The sequence below is a fragment of the Macaca mulatta genome, chromosome 16, assembly GCF_049350105.2.
Source record: "Macaca mulatta isolate MMU2019108-1 chromosome 16, T2T-MMU8v2.0, whole genome shotgun sequence".
Lineage (NCBI taxonomy): Eukaryota > Metazoa > Chordata > Mammalia > Primates > Cercopithecidae > Macaca > Macaca mulatta.
In genome coordinates, this window is record NC_133421.1 from 69,458,556 (window position 1) to 69,479,084 (window position 20,529).

The 20,529-nt window shown below is 51.2% G+C and overlaps 1 protein-coding gene across 5 annotated transcripts in view; it reads left to right on the forward strand.

Annotated features, from left to right (window-relative positions):
• Positions 1 to 20,529, forward strand: part of NMT1 (N-myristoyltransferase 1) — a 48,444-nt gene that overhangs the window by 26,178 nt on the left and 1,737 nt on the right. For 2 of the 5 annotated variants that reach the window (XR_013406931.1, XR_013406932.1), the window contains exons 4-12: positions 7,344 to 7,462; positions 9,865 to 9,956; positions 10,800 to 10,916; positions 12,040 to 12,210; positions 13,054 to 13,162; positions 15,955 to 16,125; positions 16,715 to 16,882; positions 17,866 to 18,003; positions 18,862 to 19,201. Coding sequence is in view for 1 of the 5 variants with exons in the window: in XM_015119901.3 (XP_014975387.1) it covers positions 7,344 to 7,462; positions 9,865 to 9,956; positions 10,800 to 10,916; positions 12,040 to 12,210; positions 13,054 to 13,162; positions 15,955 to 16,125; positions 16,715 to 16,882; positions 17,866 to 18,003; positions 18,862 to 18,882 (1,106 nt within the window). In the remaining 4 variants the exon portion in view is untranslated. Of the gene's footprint in view, positions 1 to 7,343; positions 7,463 to 9,864; positions 9,957 to 10,799; positions 10,917 to 12,039; positions 12,211 to 13,053; positions 13,163 to 15,954; positions 16,126 to 16,714; positions 16,883 to 17,865; positions 18,004 to 18,861; positions 19,218 to 20,529 lie in introns of those variants that run through there. The other 3 variants (XR_013406930.1, XR_013406933.1, XM_015119901.3) reach the window with 2 other exon arrangements.

Genomic DNA, 20,529 nt, shown 5'->3' on the forward strand with positions numbered 1-20,529 from the left:
ATTTTATAGCAGCACACATTGAGAACAAATAATGATTCTTGCCAACAGCAGTGGCTCACACCTATAATCTCAGCACTTTGGGAGACTGAGGTGGGAGAATTGTTTGAGCCCAAAAGTTCGAGACTAGCCTGGGCAACATAGTGAGAACCTTGTTTCCACAAAAAGTGAAAAAAAAAAAAAATGCACCTGTAGTCCCAGCTACTCAGGAGGCTGAGGTGGGAAGATCGCTTGAACCTGGGAGGTCAAGGCAGCAGTGAGCTGAGATCACACCACCGCACTCCAGCCTACATGACAGGAGTGAGACCCCCAACTCAAAAAATGAACAAACCAAAAACCCCCCCAAAAAACAGAACTGTTGGCACATGAAGAGTGGAAATGTCTGCCCAGAGGTCTTTTTTCCATTTAGGTTTATAGAGAGTTTGTCTTGTTTGTCTGGGCACATGTTTATTCCTGGAATGGGCAAAGTCCCCAGCCTCTTCCCCTTTGTCTCCTAGCCAATGCATGCTTACTAAATGCAAAGTGGTTTGCGATGTTGCTTAGCAGTGATGGTTCAACACCGGGAATGTCATATATAGGTTTCATCAACACCCCTTAAAAAGCTATAATGAACTGCTAAAGGGGTGGAATAAGCAGATTGTCTAAAAGGATTCTAGAAGGGACTGGATCCTGTTAGACGTGCCTGCCAAGACTGAGCCAAGCCAACCTTGATGGCTAACTTCAGGACTCAGCTGACAAAGTTTCTGAAGTGGTTGTATCATGATGCTGGACCCATTGGTGGCCTAGTTCCTGTTTTCTTTGTGACTGGGAAAGTAAGTATGTTGAAAAAAAAACATGTTCCAACACCAAATGTAAATGACTTTCAGCTCGTCCACATTACTACTTCTCTCCAGAAACACAATGAGACTTGACTAGTGTGTTCAGTGCAGAGGAGGAGGTTAGGGCAGGGCCAGGCAGGGTAGGGCCAAAGACTGGTGAGGGGAAGAAGGCAGCTGTGCCCAAGGAGATTTGTCTGCTGCGGAGGTTGGGAGCAGCTACTCCATGAGGCCTGCAGACCTGCAGGATGGGCATTGCCTAATTGCTAGTAGAAATGCAGTTTGTCAGGCCCGACCCCAAAGCTGCAGAATCAGAACTGCCAGAGGATTTCTGTCCACTTTGAAAGTTTGAGAAGCTCTGCTCTAGAGCGGATGCAGTTCTCAAGCTTCTTCACAACAGAAGCAAGCTGAGTAGGTGCATCCTCACAGGTGAAGGAGAGCAGAGCACTGCCCGGGTGGACAAGAGGGGTGCCGATTCCCCCATCACCTTGTGTGTTTGGCTGCCCTAATCGGCCAGGTCCCAGGCCCACTGGCTAAGCCCTCCAGCAAGGCTTTGGGCCGTAGGGTGGGGTCCCAGTGACCAGGTTCTCGCTGAGGAGCAGGAACGATGTAGAGAGCCACACATCTTATCTCCAAATGAAATCCCTGATGAGGTATTATGTGGTGGCTGCCATATATCTTGGCTGTGTTTTCAGATGGCATTTTGGAGTTTTGGTTTGATTTTATTTTTCCTGAGGAATCTGCAAATGAGTAACCTTGCTACATTCTTCACAGATAGTGTCTCCTGGTAAAGAGGCAGATTGAGGCCAGGCGCAGTGGCTCATGCCTGTAATCCCAGCACTTTGGGAGGCCGAGGCGGGCGGATCACCTGAGGTCAGGAGTTTGAGACCAGCCTGGCCAACATGGTAAAACCTTGTCTCTACTAAAAATACAAAAACTAGCTGGGCGTGGTGGCACGGGCCTGCGATCCCAGCTACTCGAGAGTCTGAGGCTGGAGAATTGCTTGAACCTGGGGAGACGGAGGTTGCAGTGAGCTGAGATCGCACCACTACACTCCAGCCTGGGCAGCAGAGCAAGACTGCATCTCAAAAATAAATTAAAAAAAGAAAAAAAAGAGGCAGATTGGGATTAATTTGCTTCTGTTCCTCTTCAGCCCAGCAATACTTTGTTTTCCTCTCACCTGTAAATGTAGAAAGTGCTTCAGTTTAGTTCTCAGAAAGCTCAAGAGAAAACCACACAGTTGCTCATACGGGCCCTGACACTTTGAGGAAGGAGGAACAAGGTCTGGGTTTATTTCTTCTGGTTTTGCCTCCTGTGCAGTGTGTGGTGTGGGACTCTGTGGAAGAGTGGTTGCCCTGAGCATCTGACTAGTCTGTCTTTGAGGTCCAGGGTCAGTCAAGCCCCAGTTAGGTTCCTTTGTTTGTGTCAGCCTGTAGAAAGTGCCACCTTGGCAGGCGTGTTAGCCTGCATGGCTGAGGCATCACCCTAGTTCTGAGTTTTCTCAGGGGTGGTGTTATCTGCAGCTTCTTGCCCTAATTTTTTTTCACTTAAATGGAGGACTAATGATTATAAATCTCATGCATTGTGTTTTTACAGCACTCCCTACCTTCTTGGGAGAGGTTTAATTAGATGGTATTCCACTAAAGAGACCTACGAGTCTCTTTGTCTCTCTTATTTATTTATTTATTTATTTATTTTTGAGACAGAGTCTCACTCACTCTGTCACCCAGGCCGGAGTGCAGTGGCGCGATCTCGGCTCACTGCAACCTCTGCCTTCCGGGTTCAAGCTATTCTCTGCCTCAGCTTCCCAAGTAGCTGGGATTATAGGCGCCCGCCACCACGCCTGGCTAATTTTTGTTTTTTTAGTAGATGTGTTTCACCATCTTGGCCAGGCTGGTCTTGAACTCCTGACCTCGTGATCCACCTGCCTCAGCCTCCCAAAGTGCTAGGATTACAGGCGTGAGCCACTGCACCCGGCCCTCTTTTATTTTCTTGAGACAGGATCTCGTTCTGCTGCCCAGGCTGGAGTGCAGTGGCATGATATGGCTTTCTACAGCCTTGATCTCCTGGGCTCAAGCAGTCCTCCTACCTTAGCCTCCTGAGCAGCTGGGACTACAGCTGCCTGCCACCATGCCTGGATAATTTTTAAATTTTTTGTGGAGATAGGGTTTCACTCTGTTACCCAGGCTGGTCTCAAACTCTTAGGCTCAAGCTGTCCTCCTGTCTCAGCCTCCCAAAGTGCTGGGATTACAGGCGTAAGCTACTGCACCTGGCTGAGACCTGCAATTCTTTAGAAGCTTAAAATTATCCTAGGTTTTTTATTTTAAGCTTGGAAAGGCCTTCTTAGGCCAGGTGTCATGGCTCAATGCCTGTAATCCCAGCACTTTGGGAGGCCAAAGCAGGAGGATTGCTTGAGCCCAGCAGCTAAAGTCCAGCCTGGACAACAGGGTAAGACCTCGTCTCTACAGAAAAATTTTAAAATTAGCCAGACAGACCGGGCGCGGTGGCTCAAGCCTGTAATCCCAGCACTTTGGGAGGCCGAGACGAGCGGATCACGAGGTCAGGAGATCGAGACCATCCTGGCTAACACGGTGAAACTAAAAAAAACACAAAAAACTAGCCGGGCGAGGTGGCGGGCACCTGTAGTCCCAGCTACTTGGGAGGCTAAGGCAGGAGAATGGCGCAAACCCGGGAGGCGGAGCTTGCAGAAGCTGAGATCTGGCCACTGCACTCCAGCCTGGGCGACAGAGCGAGATTCCGTCTCAAAAGAAAAAAAAGAAAATTAGCCAGACATGGTAGCACATGCCTGTGGTCCCAGTTTCTCAGGAGGCTGAGGTGGGAGGATCGCTTGAGTCCTGGAGGTCGAGGCTGGAGTGAACCATGATTGTGCCACTGCCCTCCAGCCTGGGTGACAGAGCGAGTCCCTGTCTCAAAGATTAAAAAATAAATAAAAATGAAAGGCCTGGCCGGGCACGGTGGCTCAAGCCTGTAATCCCAGCACTTTGGGAGGCCGAGACGGGTGGATCACCAGGTCAGGAGATCGAGACCATCCTGGCTAACACGGTGAAACCCCGTCTCTACTAAAAAATACAAAAAACTAGCCAGGCGAGGTGGCGGGCACCTGTAGTCCCAGCTACTTGGGAGGCTGAGGCAGGAGAATGGCGTGAACCCGGGAGGCGGAGCTTGCAGTGAGCCGAGATCTGGCCACTGCACTCCAGCCCGGGCGACAGAGCGAGACTCCGTCTCAAAAAAAAAAAAAAAATGAAAGGCCTTAGCAGAACTGTTTTAGTCTGTATAACAACTGTAAGAGCCCTCAGATGAACTTTTGATCTCCCCCTTCAGATCATGTCATTCTTCTTTTTAAAGTCACCCCTTTCCCACTCATGTCAATGGATATAGTATCCTTTTCTGTCTTTGGTCAGTGTAATGCAGTGTGGCCACTCTGTTTTAAACAGTAACTGTCACAGGGGAGGATGTGCACTCACCTGGTTTCCATGGGTCCCAGAGGGAAGCTTCCCCTCTCTTTTCCCTCTCCCTGGTTTTTATTTGGTTTAATGTTTTCATTAAAGCATCTCAGACATTCTCATTTATCTGAAGTCCTTCACAATTGTACCGCATTGCTTAGTTTGGGGTCTTTGATGTTTGATGTCACAGAAGGAATTTTGGGGGAAGAGTGTGCAGAAAGAAACCCATTGAAAGCTCAGGGTTTTCTTTAAACTTCCAGATTCTTTTAAAGCAAGTTCGAAGTGTCATCCTTAGTCATTTATTTGTTCATGTCGGCCTTGAGAGAATTGGCTGCATTCTTGCTGTGCTCTGCAGAGCAGCCTTCCACCCCTGCTCAGCAGGAGGTACTCAAAGCTGTTGTAAGGGAGAGGGCAGGCTGCTCCCCACAGAGCAGGACAAGCAGAGGCCATGATGCTGGCACCAGACCAAGGACAGCACAGGAGCCTCGGGCTGCTTCTTGGCATCAAGGGCACTCCACAGTGGGAGTCTAGTAAAAGTTGCTGCTCCCTTCTCAGTGTTTCCTGTAGCTCTACTTTTTCACACCCACCCTGCCCCACATAGTCCACCTGCAGCCTGACTGACTCCTAATTATCCTCGAGGCCTTGCCTTTACATATTTCCTCTGAGAGGTCTTTCCTGACACACACAGACACAGGTCTTGCCATGCCGGGTGGGACGTGCCTCCTCGCTCGTCTCTTTGGTGTTCATGATGGTGAGGACCTGTGTCTGTTGCATTCGCCAGCCCCTGCCACAGAACTGGCACATTCTAGGATTCAGTGAACACTTGGTGAAGGAGTGAGGGAATGGAAGCGCCTATTGCGTGCAGGACCTAGTAGCCAGCCTAAATGAGAAAATTTAGCCTCGAGGTTATTTTAGTACAGTAGGGAAGACCATCAGTATTCTTGGCCATGGAAATAATTAAGGGGGGAAAAAAGGTTCTAAAGTATATAGGAAAAGTATAAATTCAATACAAGTTGGGAAATCAGCACCTAGATAAGACTAGAGGGTCTGGCCCTCAGCTTTGTAGGCTCAAAAATGTTTTTTTAATATACATAGCTGTCAGTTGGAAGCAGATTGACTTAAATTCACAAGAGCTACTTTATGAATAATCAAATGGTGAGTTTTGGCTGGGTGTGGTGGCTCATGCTATAATCCCAGCATTTTGGGAGGCCAAGGCAGGAGGATCACTTGAGTCTAGGAGTTCGAGACCAGCCTGGGCAACAGTAAGACCTCATCCCCCCTCTATGAAAAGTAAAATTAGCCAGGCGTGGTGGCGCATGCTGTAGTCCCAACCCCTCGAGAGGCTGAGATGGGTGGATCGTTTGGGCCTAGGAGGTTGAGGCTATAAGTGAACCAGGGTTACGCCACTGCATTCCAGCCTGGGCAACAGCAAGACCCCGTCTCACCTGGTCATGAGCTTCCTGACTGGGGAAGAAAAATATGACCTCTCTCCCAAGCAAACCTGTTGGGAAGCCTGATTACCAATAGAGCAGGCTGCTTCCCTGCTGTGTGTCCCTGCCCTTTCCAGATCCTGACCCTCAGCACGTGGATAATGACTCATTTATTTACTTTTCCCCAGAAATTGGTATGTCTTGTAAGGACAGGGACTTGGTCCTTTTTCCTGCTGTACACTAGGGACTGCATGGTCACTGAGTCACTGGTGCATGGTTGGTGCTCAGTAATGTGTCTGATGAAGAGGGTGAGATGATCAGTGCTGGTGGTGGTGTCGTGCACTGTGGCCTCATGCAGCTCTTTCCACCACCCTTGCCCCACAGATTCATTCTGGGAAGGTCTAGAGCTGCCTGTTACCTGTTAGAATGAAATGTTTGGACTTTGGGTGGCCAAGGCTGGTGGATCACTTGAGGCCAGGGGTTTGAAACCAGCCTGGCCAACATGGTGAAACCCCATCTCTACTAAAAAAAAAACCTCCAAAATTAGCCAGCACGGTGGTGGGCACCTGCAATTCCAGCCACTCGGGAGGCTGAGGCAGGAGAATCTCTTGAACCAAGGAGGTAAAGGTTGCAGTGAGCCAAGATCGCACTGCTGCACTCCAACCTGGGCGACAGAATGAGACTCTGTCTCAAAAAAAAAAAAAAAAAAATTGGATCAGGAGTCTGTAAGTCAGTAAAAGCATGAATTGAGTGCCTAGTATATACTGAGGCCTTTGCTAAGAACACTGTTACTGAGTTGGTCCCTTTTGAAGACTCGTTTTCCAAAATGCACTAAACATTGCGTTCTTCCCAGTGTAAACATGAGTGAGCCCAGTGTGGAACCGAAATCATCCCAAGGATGACAATTCAGTGTGAATCTCTCAGCATTTATGAGTCTGATTGAGCTCTGATAGGAATGAGGGCTGTGTCTTTGGAGCACTCCCGCAGAGGAGGGGCCTATGCTGCTCAGGGAGGGGATGTTGTATCACGGTGACTTCCCGGCAACACTGTGTAGACTTGGTGATTCAGCCCAAAGGCACTTGCAGGACTCTAAACACTGAGGGCCTGAGTTGGCAGGAGCAGTTAACTGGCTCACACTGCTGAAAGCCAAGGCTGGCAGGGCCACGATTGAGCCTGGCGCCTAGAAGCCATCATCTGGTTCAGAAATGGGCCCAGTACATTGTTGTTGCTGTTGACACAAAAGCAGCCTTGTTGTGACTCCTTACAAACCCATCCAGATTGATGGGCCTGGGCCAGGGCCCTGACAGCAGCACTCTTTACACCAACCAGGAGGCAGGAAGCCAAATTACTAAAGATAAATGTTTGTCATTCAGTGACCCAAGGGAGATTTAAATGGATTTCCCAAACACGAACCACCTTGGATCCTAGTGATTGTCCTGAGGTTTTGCCATGAATTGGCCCTCAGTTAGGGGCTAAGGGTAGCTGGAAAGACGGTTTGCAGTTGCCAAGCACAGAATGTTCTTCAGATGGAGGGCTCCTAGGGACAGGAGGAATTTGCTCTGGTTGAGTTTTGAGCTGAGCCATTTACTGCCCTGAGGGGGCAAAGGGTGAGGCTCACAGCTGTGTTCTTCTTTCAGGCGAAGTGGTGAACACCCATGGCCCCGTGGAGCCTGACAAGGACAATATCCGCCAGGAGCCCTACACCCTGCCCCAGGGCTTCACCTGGGATGCCTTGGACCTGGGCGACCGTGGTGTGGTGAGTGGGCCCTCAGAAAGTTACACCTGCGGGTAGGAGCCACTTTCACAGTAAGCCCTGCAGTCTCACCGAGACCACGTCTCCTCGAGCCGTAGAGAGCTGAGCCAAGGAGGTCTGAATAGACCCCCTTCTGTAACTTCCTGGGGTAAGGCCAAGACTCCACATAGATAGCTCTTAGCTTTTCTGGCAGGTTGAAAGTTAACCTCTATAGCTCCCCAGCGTGGATACCTGTTTTTCATTTATTCTTTTTTGTTCATTCATTTATTTCCTTGTTTTCTTTCTAGTCTGTCTCCTGACTAGAGCAGCTGGGGCTGCTAAATGAGGCCCTGTCCTCCCCTTTCCACCCCGGCCACCCAGAGCCCCTTGTTTTGACCTGAGGGATTTATTTCCCTTGTAAAGAATGATGAAAATGTCGCCTGGCAAATCCCACCACTTTGAGAGGCCGAGGCAGGTGGACCATGAGGTCAGGAGTTTGAGACCAGTCTGACCAACATAATAAAAGCCCGTCTCTACTAAAAATACAAACAATTAGCCAGGTGTGGTGGTGCACGCCTGTAATCCCAGCTACTCGGGAGGCTGAGGCAGGAGAATCATGTGAACCTGGGAGGGGGAGGTTGCAGTGAACCGAGATTGCACCACTGCACTCCAGCCCAGGCGACAGTGCGAGACTCTTTGTCTCAAAAAAAAAAAAAATTCTGTTGACATTTTCTTTTTTTTTTTTTTTTTGAGACGGAGTCTTGCTCTGTTGCCTGGGCTGGAGTGGCAGTGGCATCCTCTCAGCTCACTGCAGTCTCCACCTCCTGGGTTCAAGCGATTCTCCTGCCTCAACCTTCCGAGTAGCTGGGAATACAAGTGAGTGCCACCACACCCAGCTAATTTTTATATTTTTAGAAGAGGCGGTGTTTCACCATGTTGGCCAGGCTGATTTTGAACTCCTGACCTCAGATGATCCTCCCGCCTCGGCCTCCCAAAATGCTGGGATTACAGGCACGAGCCACTGTGCCTGGCCTTTTATTTATTTATTTATTTTGAGACAGAGTCTGGTTCTGTTGCCCAGGCTGGAGTGCAGTGGCACGATCTTGGCTCACCCCAACCTCTGCCTGCCGGGTTCAAGCGATTCTCCTGCCTCAGCCTCCCGAGTAGCTGAGATTACAAGCATCTGTCACCGTGCCTGGCTAGTTTTTGTGTTTTTAGTAGAGACGGGGTTTCACTATGTTGACCAGTCTGGTCTCTAACTCTTGACCTCGTGATCTGCCCGTCTGGGCCTCCCAAAGTGCTGGGATTACAGGCGTGAGCCACTACGCCCAGCCTTTTGTTTTTTGTTTTTTTTTTTTTTTTTTTTTTTTTGAGGTGCAGTCTTGCTGTCTTTCAGGCTGGAGTGCAATGGCACCATCTCGGCTCATGCAACCTCCGACTCCTGGGTTCAAGCAATTCTCCTGCCTCAGCCTCCCCAGTGGCTGGGATTACAGGCGTCTGCCACCACACCCAGCTAATTTTTTTATTTCTTAGTAGAGATGGGGTTTCATTTCATTGGCCAGGCTGGTCTTGAACTTCTGACCTCAGGTGATCTGCCCTCCCGAAGTGCTGGGATTACAGACTTGAGCCACCACACCTGGCCAACAGAATTTTTTAGTACCAAAGTTGGGCCAGCAGATGGAGATAGCTGAGAAGGCAGAAAAAGGCCTTTGTGGCTAGGTGTGGTGGCTCACACCTGTAATCCCAACAATTTGGGAGTCTAAGGTGGGAAGATCGCTTGAGCCCAGGAGTTCAAAATCAATCAGCCTGGTCAATATAGTGAGACTGCCCCCCCTACAAAAGAAAAAATAATAATAATTAGCCTGGCATGGTAGTATGCACCAGTAGTCTCAGCTACCCAGGAGGCTGAAGTAGGAGGATCGCTTGATCCCAGGAGTTGGAGGCTGCAGTGAGCCATGTTCACACCAGTGCACTCTGGCCTGAGTAACAGAGTGAGACCATATCTCGAAAAGAAAGGAAAAAAAGGCCTTTCTTTGAGCCAGATGGTAAAAATGAGACAATATGGGAAATAGCAGTGACTCTCCGTGGAGTAATTTCTTGACTAGCTTTGAGAGTCATCCCTGCACAGCACTTCACAGAAGTCGAGACCAGTGGCTCTCCCCTGTTGATGGCGCAGAATGATGAAGTGGTTGGTTAGGTGGCATTCTCGGTCTGCCACTCTGCTACGTGATGGCTCCGTTTTCTACTCTAACTAGGGTGCTTGCTCCAAGAGTTCCTACCATGCCAGGGGGCAGAGGGATTTGTGAGACTCCACGTCGTTTTTGGTGGTTTGCTTCATCCTTCTGAAAAGCCTAGAGCCCCAGGGTATTGGAGTGGGTCTCCTTCCTGGCAGAATACCTCCAAGTGAGCTGCTTATTTCTTCACAGCTGAAAGAACTATACACCCTCCTGAATGAGAACTATGTGGAAGATGATGACAACATGTTCCGGTTTGATTATTCCCCAGAGTTTCTTTTGTGGTAAGTTGTAGGGGCTTTCTTGAGGTTCTTGAGGGCAAGGTGTAGAGCAGAACCACCACAGGGCACCAGAGTTTTCATCCCTGCCAGGGGCCAACCTTTGAATGGCAAATTAGTGTGTCATTTTTGAGTTCCTGCATCTGAAGGAGACTTGCTTTCACTGGCGCTTAGAATTGCAGCCTTGTTTAAGACAATTGACTGGGTGAGGGAGACCTTCGTAGAGTTGGTACCCAGGGAAGAGGTATTCATTGTCTGGTGACTTTATATAAGAAAGGAAAGCGCATGAGACCTACTAAGACTGAAAGAAAAGAAGGCACATTTTCTATCTAGTTCCTGAGCATGCTCAGTTGTATAGCCTTTCCTGGCTGAGCCATCCACCTGCCCAGGCCACGTTTAATATCCAGGAAGAGAGAGGCATGGGCCGAAATAGAGAGGGACTACCTGAAAGGGAAGGAAGAATTTGCACCAGAAGGAGGGAGACGGAGACCAGAGCTCCAGGGTTGCCACAATCAGCTCTCAACCACGGGACCCACCGTCCTTTGAACCAAAGATGCCAGTCCCTTGGTTCAAGCTGTCATAATGAACACACAGAAATTGGATCAGGCATGAAATCCTCAGTATGATAACCTTGGGTTGGATGAGTAACTAGGCCAAGTGGGATGAGTAGCCAGAAATGGTGATGGCTCGATTCTGTGTGTCCAGGAGGGCTTGGCCCTAAAGAGAATTCAGCTGTTAACCCCCAGGGAGGTGGTAGCACCAGGTCAAAACCAAATTTGACTGTGGAACCCAAACAGCTTGTCCAGCCTGCTGGCAAGCAGCACAACAACCCCAGCCTCTCTTTTCCAGGGCTCTCCGGCCACCCGGCTGGCTCCCCCAGTGGCACTGCGGGGTTCGAGTGGTCTCAAGTCGGAAATTGGTTGGGTTTATTAGCGCCATCCCAGCAAACATCCATATCTATGACACGTAAGCACCAGCACCTACCCCCAACCCCCACAACACCGCCATCCTGCTTGGTCTGGGAGGGAGGAGAAAAAGGCTGAACAATGTGCCCCATTAAAGAAAGAGGGACAGTCTCAGGAAGGGAGGACGCCCAGCTGCTGGGACTGCAGATTCATCTTAAGAACCACCTGTTCTGCTCAGAGTCCCAGTTGGCTCCCTTGTTCGTGGCCCAGGTTGGAAGGAGCCCAGCCTGAGACCTGGTGTGCCTGCTCAGCAGAGGCTTGTTTTTATTATTTTGTAAATTTTATAGAGGCAAGGTCTTGCTATGTTGCCCGCGCTGGTCTCAAACTCCTGAGCTCAAGCGATCCACTCACCTCTCTCTCCCAAGAGTGCTGGGATTATAGGCGTGAGCCACCGTGCCTGGCCAGAGGCTTTTTTTAGTCTCACTGTGTTGCCCAGGCTGGAGTGCAGTGGTGCAAATCTTGGTTCACTGCAACCTCCACCTCCAGGGTTCAAACAATTCTCCTGCCTCAGCCTCCCAAGTAGCTGGGATTACAGGCATGCACCACCATACCTGGCTAATCAGAGGCTCATTTTTGAATGCCTGTACCAGTCACACATGGAAGCACTTGAACAGCAGCAGAAATGGGCCAGAGCCAGTGTGACCCAGATTCAGATAGTCCTTGGGGCCTGTGATCTCTGCTCTTCATTTTCCCTGGAAGTGTCCAAACCATCTGCCTGCCACAGTCTTCAGGGCTTATCAGCTGTGTTATTGAGGGAATCAGAACCTTGAAACCCTAGAATTGCCTTGACCTGCCCCACGGGTTCCCTGTGCTGCTTCCCTGCATGCTAACGGTGGGATTCCCCAGCCGACTCCTAGGGATTCGTCAGGGAGATGCTGGTGGTGCCTTCAAATAAAGGCGTTTGCTTGAGTCCCACCTTCCTTTGGAAATAGACTCTGTTGAAGTGAGGCAGGCTCCTGGCCTGGTGGAGCGTGGTGGGGAGTCCCAGTACTGAGTGCAGGTGGCAGCTAAAAGCACACCTGTGCTGCAGACCTGGTCCTTCCAGGTGTGGCTGCACGTGCTTGAGGGGATCACCATTCCCTTCCCTGTTAAAAACCTTGTCACCTGGATGTTTCCCCTCTTAGAGAGAAGAAGATGGTGGAGATCAACTTCCTGTGTGTCCACAAGAAGCTGCGTTCCAAGAGGGTGGCTCCAGTCCTGATCCGTGAGATTACCAGGCGGGTTCACCTGGAGGGCATCTTCCAAGCTGTTTACACTGCCGGGGTGGTACTACCAAAGCCCGTTGGCACCTGCAGGTAAAACTGTCTTCCTGTAAGTCCTTTAAAATACTGGTGTCTGCACTCTACTTGAGGAGCATGGGCCACTGTGAGTCACAGCTCCGCCTTTAGCGTCCCACCTCTGGAGTATCTGGTAAGGCGGGCACCTGGTGCCTGCAGGAGCCAGATTGGGAGTGTGGAGAGGGCAGGAGGGTTGTAGGGATGGCAGACTGGCAAGTCTGTCCCTACCTTGTCTGGAGGGCTCTTGGTGTCTGCTGGCTGCTGCTATTTGGAGATGGTGGGGGGCGGTACTGATGGTTTGTGTTTGTTTTTAGGGATGAGCTCAAATCTGGATTTTTATGGGAAATGTCCTAAAATTTTACATGGTTGGCTCAATTTGTTTTGAACATTGTGTGCACCAAATAGAGCAAGTCTGCTATGTGATCTAAGGGCAACCTCTGCCTTAGAAAGTTGTTTGAAACAATTGAATAATCTCTCCCTAGAGAACTTTAAAAGTAAAAACACCAGGTGTGAAGGCAGAAGAGTAGGGAGGAGGGTGAGTGCCTCTGCCATCATCTTCTGGGCATGACTATAGCCCTTTTCCGTTGACTTGATTCTAGGAGTGAGGATTGCTCTCTCCAGACAACCGCTGTAGCAAAGGAATAGTTTTGGAAATTGAGCAAGAAAAATAGAAAGAAGATCTAGGAGGAGCTTTGGCAGCACTCACTGGGGGGAGGCTGGAGAGCAGGGTGACACCACTGGCTCCGGAGGCACCTGATGTGTCTCTCACGCCACCTGCTGGCCAGCTGGGGTCTCCCTGCCATTGTCCTTGTAATAGGGATTGGCCAGAACCCTGAGGACAGGACATTTGTGTCCCCACAGGTATTGGCATCGGTCCCTAAACCCACGGAAGCTGATTGAAGTGAAGTTCTCCCACCTGAGCAGAAATATGACCATGCAGCGCACCATGAAGCTCTACCGACTGCCAGAGGCCAGTGGTGCCCCGGGTGGTGGACAGAGAACAGAGAGAGGGCAAGGAGAGCCTGGCTGTCAGCAGGAGAGAAGGGCTCTGGGTGGAGAGGGGCTTTCTCCTTCCGGAAAAGTGAACCAGCCCATAGTCTTCAGATTTCCTGGACTTTCTATTTCTGTTATCTGCAGCAGGATTTTATTTTAGTTTAACTTTCTCAGTTCCTCTGAGCCTGTGCCTGGACTAGCTTCTCTGCCATCTGTTGAAAGGCTCAGAGAACACCTATTCCCTGTAATTTTAGCCTAAGTAAAGCTTAAATAGAATGATGGATCCACTTAGTGAACCTTCACACACATGGCAGCGTGTTCCAAAGCCCTGCGCAGATGCACTCGAGGGTCTGTGGCACCCCTCTGCCAGGCCAGGTGAGGGGTGACCTGAGCTTGTGAGGGAAGCCCTGATTTCTAATCCCAATTTCCCTACCCAGATTTGGCACTGAAGGACTGGGCAGCTTTAAAGTGAGCTGCTTTTCTCTTCTGGGTCTCAGTTTTCCTAGTTTCCCAAAGAAACAAATGCTCCAACTGTGGCTGGCTTCAGGTAGGGAGTCTTTTTTTTTTTTGAGACAGGGTCGGTCTCTGTTGCCCAGGCTGGAGTGCAGTGGCAGTCACAGCTCACTGCAGCCTTGACCTCCCAGACTCAAGTGATTCTCCCACCTCAGCCTCCCAAGTAGCTGGGACTACAGGCGTTCGCCACCATGCCCAGCTAATTTTTGTTTCTATAGAAACGGGGTTTTGCTGCTGGGCACGGTGGCTCACGCCTGTAATCCCAGCACTTTGGGATGCTGAGGTGGGCAGATCACAAGGTCAGGAGAGCGAGACCATCCTGGCTAACACGGTGAAACTCCATCTCTAGTAAAAATACAAAAAATTAGCCGGTCATGGGGTGGCAGGCGCCTGTAGTCCCAGCTACTCAGGAGGCTGAGGCAGGAGAATGGCATGAACCGAGGTGGTGGAGCTTGTAGTGAGCCGAGAACGCACCACTGCACTCCAGCCTAGGCGACAGAGCGGGATTCCATCTCAAAACAAAAGAAAACAAAGAAACAGGGTTTTGCCATATTGCCCAGGCTCATCTGAACTCCTGGGCTCAAGTGATCCACCTACCTCCAGCCTCTCAAAGTGCTGGGATTCCAGGTGTGAGCCACCTTGCCCATCCCAGTAGGGATTCTTAAAATCCCTTCTCCGGCCGGGCGGTGGCTCACGCCTGGAATCCCAGTACTTTGGGAGGCTGAGGCGGGCAGATCATGAGGTCAAGAGATTCACTGCCAACATGGTGAAACCCTGTCTCTACTAAAAACAAAAATTAGCTGGGTGTGGTACGTGCCTGTAGTCCCAGCTACTTGAGAGGCTGAGGCAGGAGAATCACTTGAACCTGGGAGGCAGAGGTTGCAGTGAGCCGAGATCGCACCACTGCACTCCAGCCCAGCGACAGAGCAAGACTCCGTCTCAAAAAAAAAAAAAAAGAGGAAAATCCCTTCTTTTTCCTCGAAGTGCTTCTGGTTGGCCATCAGTCCACACAGTTACTGAGTTCCTGCTGACGTGAGGGCTGCCTGCCTGGACTTCTCAGCCTCTAAACAGGATTGATCACTCTGAAATCAGGCTAATCCACCAACGGATTGAGGTCATTAGTGTCCCATCTTGAGAGGCTGCTGCAGTACCGTCAGACACTGCCAAAAGCACAGGTTTGGGGGACTGTGGTATGTGTCTTCTGCCTTCTGTTCTCATGACAAATCTGCCCTGCGTTCTAGGCCGGTGGGCAGGCGGGCAGAGAGCATTCTTAGAGTGCTGCGGCAGCCAGAAGACTGCCTCACCCATATCGGGGTGGAAACCCCAGCATGGCTGTGTTTTCAGTCCAGGATTTGAGGTATCATTATGGGAGCTGCCATGTAGAATGAGGTCAGTGAGTGTTCCCTAGAGAGACGAGGATTTAGCAAGGAATTTTAGAGGCTGGAGGTTCTAGAACTGAAGTTTTAAAAGCAGTTCTTGCACTGGGAAGCATTGTGTCAGGCACTGACTGAGGCCTGTAAACTGTGACACCACCCTGTTTGCAGATTGCCCCAAGCCCACCTTTGTGTATCTGAGCCTCTGGGGATGTTCTACCAGCCCGGTATTTGCACCACAGCATCATATGGTTTCATTCCACTGAAGCATTTTTCTAGCAAAAGCAGCTGCCAGGTGGGACGCTGACTGGGGATGAAATCCTGGGAGTATGCTGCTTTTCTTCTGCATTTAACTTGCAGCCATGGCTCTCTGGGAAGTACTGGTGTAACAGTGTCTGGGCGGGCAGACCCTGGCTAGGCCCTGGGGTCTGTGAAGTGCTCTAAGTCTAGCAGAGAGCGAGCAGTGAGTATGGGATGGCATCAGTCACAGTTCAGTAAGAAAGAAGCCTGTGAGGACCGCTGGGCTGCATGGGCAGAAGGTACAGCTAGAAAGGCCACCCTGGCCCAAGGGTAGAAAGTCTTGTGCTCTGGGGCGGGGAGTTTGAAACAAGGGTGGAGCATGAAGGGTTGTGTTTTCTTAGGAAGTCAGTCTGGGGCCATGTGGATGATTGATTGATGCAGCAGCCTGAGTCCTCCTGGACTAGGAGGGAAAGGGCCAGAAGATATGGAAGAGGCAGGCCCTGTGCCTGAGGAGAGATGCACGGGGGTGCAGGGAGCCTCCAAATGACCAGGGATTCTCTCTTGAGGGCCTGATCTATCCTCACCATGGATAGACCCAGGGTGATCAGCTCATCTCACTCCATCTCTTCTGTCTTGCTTCCAGACTCCCAAGACAGCTGGGCTGCGACCAATGGAAACAAAGGACATTCCAGTAGTGCACCAGCTCCTCACCAGGTACTTGAAGCAATTTCACCTTACGCCCGTCATGAGCCAGGAGGAGGTGGAGCACTGGTTCTACCCCCAGGAGAATATCATCGACACTTTCGTGGTGGAGGTGAGTCAGGGAGTGGTGTTCCAGGCCTCTAATGCGTTCCCAGAGAGGCATCCCCCTGAGTGGCCGGGTTCCCAGGGCTTGAGTGTTGGCACCCTAGACTTCCTTGACCATCCGTGTTTGGTCCTCCCTAAAAACAAGGAGTTGGTGCTTGAATTTGCTGAAAAGATATCTTTGGATCTGGCTTGAGCCCTTCTCCCCCTCTGCCCCACTTTGATAACACAGAATAGAGAGAACTGAGCCCCCCTTAATCCTTCAGGAAAGCCTGCAATTCCCTGCCTGTCCCAACTTAACCCAGTGCTGACCAGACGTAGGAGACACAGTCTAGGGGGGATGTGAACTGCAAGAAGAGGTCCCTGGTGGTGCCCCTGCTGGGAAAGAGGTTTGGCAGTTTCAGTCTACGATCACGGCTCTGTCCTCAAGTGCCCTGAGCCAACATCCCTCCTCCTCCCCACATGTCCTGTTGCAGTTTCCACCTGTTTATCTAGAGGGGCAGAGCTGCCTGAAGGCAGAGCAAAAGAAAACATTTTGTTCCTGGGCCACAGTGCCACTGTACATGCTTGACATTGCCTCTTTATTGCCTTCCCTTCAGAACTCAAACGGAGAGGTGACGGATTTCCTGAGCTTTTATACGCTGCCCTCCACCATCATGAACCATCCAACCCACAAGAGTCTCAAAGCTGCTTATTCTTTCTACAATGTTCACACCCAGACCCCTCTTCTAGACCTCATGAGCGACGCCCTTGTCCTCGCCAAAATGGTGAGGAGCAGACCAGGGGCTCTCTGGAGATGTGCGGGGAAGGGGCAGTGGAGCCATGGTGAGCACAGCTCCCGGGACGCAGCCTCCCATGGGCTGGGAGGCTCCGAGTCCTCCTCACCTCCTGTTCTGCTTAGGCAGGGTTCCTGCAGTTTTTAGCCAGAAACTCAAAACTCGGAAGGAGCAAGGAGCATCCGAAGTGAAGGCATTGAACTCCTCCTGATTCATTTCAGTGAGTTTCATTCTCACAGGAGGCACCACCAAGGAGCCTGAATAGCCAGGCCTGCCCTGGGAGGACACGGGTTCTCCTCACAGCTTTCCCAGCGTGGGAAAGGGGTGATTCTCTCTGTCGTGGTGAGTCATCGGAGTGTCTGACTGCCAGCAGCGGCTGGAGAGCCCGTCGGTCAGTGCTTCGCTGTGGCTTCTGGTGACCTCCTGCACCCAGCCCAGCCTGCTGTGGGCAAGCTGGTCCCTGCCCTGTGAGAGCTTCTGCTCCAGTTGGTGAGGTTTAGGAAGCATCTTCACAGTCTCCAAGCGACACAGCAGGTGTCACATAACATGAGGTGCACTGAGGGCCTGAGAGTTGGAGTATACATGGAGTAAGGAAGCAACACAAACCCCAGGTAGCTGATGGGAGCCAGCTTCTCAGAGGAAGGGGCTCAGGGCTTGGACTCCAGAGAGGACTGTGGAAATGACTAGAGTTTCAGGGAGGCATAACCAGGAATAGCAAGAGCCCCAGTCTGGACACTGAGTACCTATGTGTATACTCAGAGGGAGACTGGGCAGAGGCCAGGCTGGAGGGGGCGTCCAGAGTGTCCTGAGAACCGCCTGGAGAGCGGGGAGTAATGCAGAAGCAGCAGAGCTTCTGAGGGAACCTTGTTCTTGTGGCTGCCCACAGGACAGCTTTGAAATGGCAGCAAAGGGTTAGGAAGGAGGCCATCCCCACCTGTCCTCACCTGTTCTTGTTTCTCCCTGCTGCTTTGCAGAAAGGGTTTGATGTGTTCAATGCACTGGATCTCATGGAGAACAAAACCTTCCTGGAGAAGCTCAAGTTTGGCATAGGGGACGGCAACCTGCAGTATTACCTTTACAATTGGAAATGCCCCAGCATGGGGGCAGAGAAGGTGGGCACCATGCAGCCAGAGTCCAGGCTGCCCAACCCAGGGAATCAGTGTCTCCAGCAGAAACCGGGCCATGGGTTGGGGAGACAGCTGCAGTCTGGGTCCTTGTTACCTGGAGTTGAGCCTTTGAAAATGCCCTCCCTCCCATCCTGGCTAACACTGTGAAACCCCTTCTCTACTACAAAAAAAAATTAGCCAGGCGTGGTGGCAGGCACCTGTAGTCCCAGCTACTCGGGAGGCTGAGGCAGGAGAATGGCGTTAACCCGGGAGGCGGAGCTTGCAGTGAGCCGAGATCGCGCCACTTCACTCCAGCCTGGGCGACAGAGCGAGACTCCGTCTGAAAAAAAAAAAAAAAAAGAAAGAAAGAAAAGAAAATGCCCTCCCTCTGCCCTCTGCTGGCCAGACCAGCAGGTCAGCGTTCCCCTCTCAGCAACTGGTGTGAGGATGGCAGAGGGGACAGAGCCACACAGGAGCAGGAAGGCCTTCCCACCTGAGGGAACCGTGGAAGTTGAGTTGCCCACAGTTTGCCAGGAGGGTAGGGCTGCGGGGTCTCTGAGGAGGTTTCCTCTCCCGAGCTGCTGCCCTCTTCCTGGCATGACACTTTCTTAGCCCTTCCTCCCCCAGCGCCACAGGGGACATGGGGGTGAGCTGGAGCGTGGACCAGTTTTCCCTGGGAGGTCTGATGGACATGTGAACCCTGGTGTGGAGGTTGAGCACGGGGCCAGCTGGGTGTGAGTCTGCTCCCACAGCACAAGCGGTGGACCCCGGGCCCAGCCAGTCGGAACTTCGGGGATGGGGGGTGTGGGAGAGTCTTTGGACCACTGTCGACTCAGCTCTGCCTCTCCCTGTTGGCTCTCCTAGGTTGGACTGGTGTTACAATAACCAGTCACCACTGAGATTCTGGATAAAGCCACTGAAAATTCGAACCAGGAAATGGAACCCCACCACTGTTGGTCCAATTTTCACACACGTGAGAATCCCTGGCAAAGGGAGCAGAACTGAACCGGCTTTACCAAACCGCCAGCGAACTTGACAATTGTATTGCGATGGCGTGGGCTGCGTGACGTCACCTCCGGTCGTGTCTCTGGTCTCCGTGTTTTCCAGTTAATTACATCTTCATGCAGCCGTGATCAAGGGAATGTAACTGCTGAAAACTAGCTCGTGATTGGCATATAATGGAGTTAACGGGTGAATAATAAAAGTATATATATATATTATATATATATAAATATTTTAAATATCTTTCATGTTCCAAATGTGCAAGGATGTTTGGTCTTTAATGAAAAGCTGAATCCAGATCATTCCTCAGAATGAGGACCCGAGGACAGTGGCAGACAGACGCGTTGGCACAGTCATGGTTTCCTCCAGAGGAGACATTGACTTATCTTGGGGAAAAAGAGGATCTGGAGAACCGCATCCAGCTCCCCTTCTGAATCAGCTGGGATGACTGGCTTTGAGAAGGAAGGGAAGGTGGAACAGGCTCAGATCTCACTGGATGGCACATGGAGCTCTTGGCTGGGGCTGACGCTGGGCAGGGACTTTCCTGCAGGGCCAGACCTGCCTGCATTTTGAGACACAGCAATGGGACGGTCCGCAGCAGCAGACCTCATTGATCGAGTCCCTTCTTCCATCCCCTTGACCTGCTCCCTATAGGAAGTCATCCTGCCAACTGATTCAAAAGGGCTCTTTAGCCAGCTGTTGCCAACCTTATAGGGATGAGTCCCCTGTGAGATTTTGCTTTTCCACTGCCTGGGATGACTGGCAGTTTGAAGAGGCCCTTGGACCTCCTTGTAGCATCAGGGACCTTTGGAGACCATATCAGTGTAAGCCCTGCTTAGCTCATCTTAGAGCAAAGAGCCAGCACCCTGATGTCCCCAGGGTGGCTGGGCAGGAGTGGCATGGGGCCAATACCCAGACCCCTTCAGCCACCAGCCCCTGGCCTGTGCCTTCCAACCCATTAGCCATTTCTTGTTGTGCCCCTTTCCAAGATACAGCCTGCAAGTGGCAGCAAGAAGTGGTGATTAGAGGCAGATCTGGACTTGGCAACAGAAATGGTTTCCCATCACCATTGTCTGAGTCTGACTTTTGCTGATGCTGTTTTGTGGATTTTTATGGTAGTGATGGTTGTTGATGCTGCCAGTTTCCCAAAAAATAATCAAGCCTCTGGCCGCATGTCTGTCGATGTAGGCATTCTTGAGTGGTGTTCAGCCACGCGGCCTGGGCAGAATTGGGCTGTGGAATTGTCAGGAACCCACTTCCAGGCTTGGATGTGATTTTTGCTCTAGAGAGAAGCAAGTGGTGGGGAGGAGGTAGCATGACGTGTGGCGTGTGGGGCTTCCTTGCTGCCGTCACCTCTCCACTCATACGGGAATGAAGCCTTAGCCAGGAGGCCAGGCTGAGCCCTGTGCCACTCACCGAAGCCACACTCTGCAGGCCAGCAGGGGCTTGTTTCAGGTTGTGGGTTTTGGTGTGGTTTGTCAGAGGCTAATTCTGCAGAGTTGCCAAAACCAGAAGACGTCGTATGCTTGG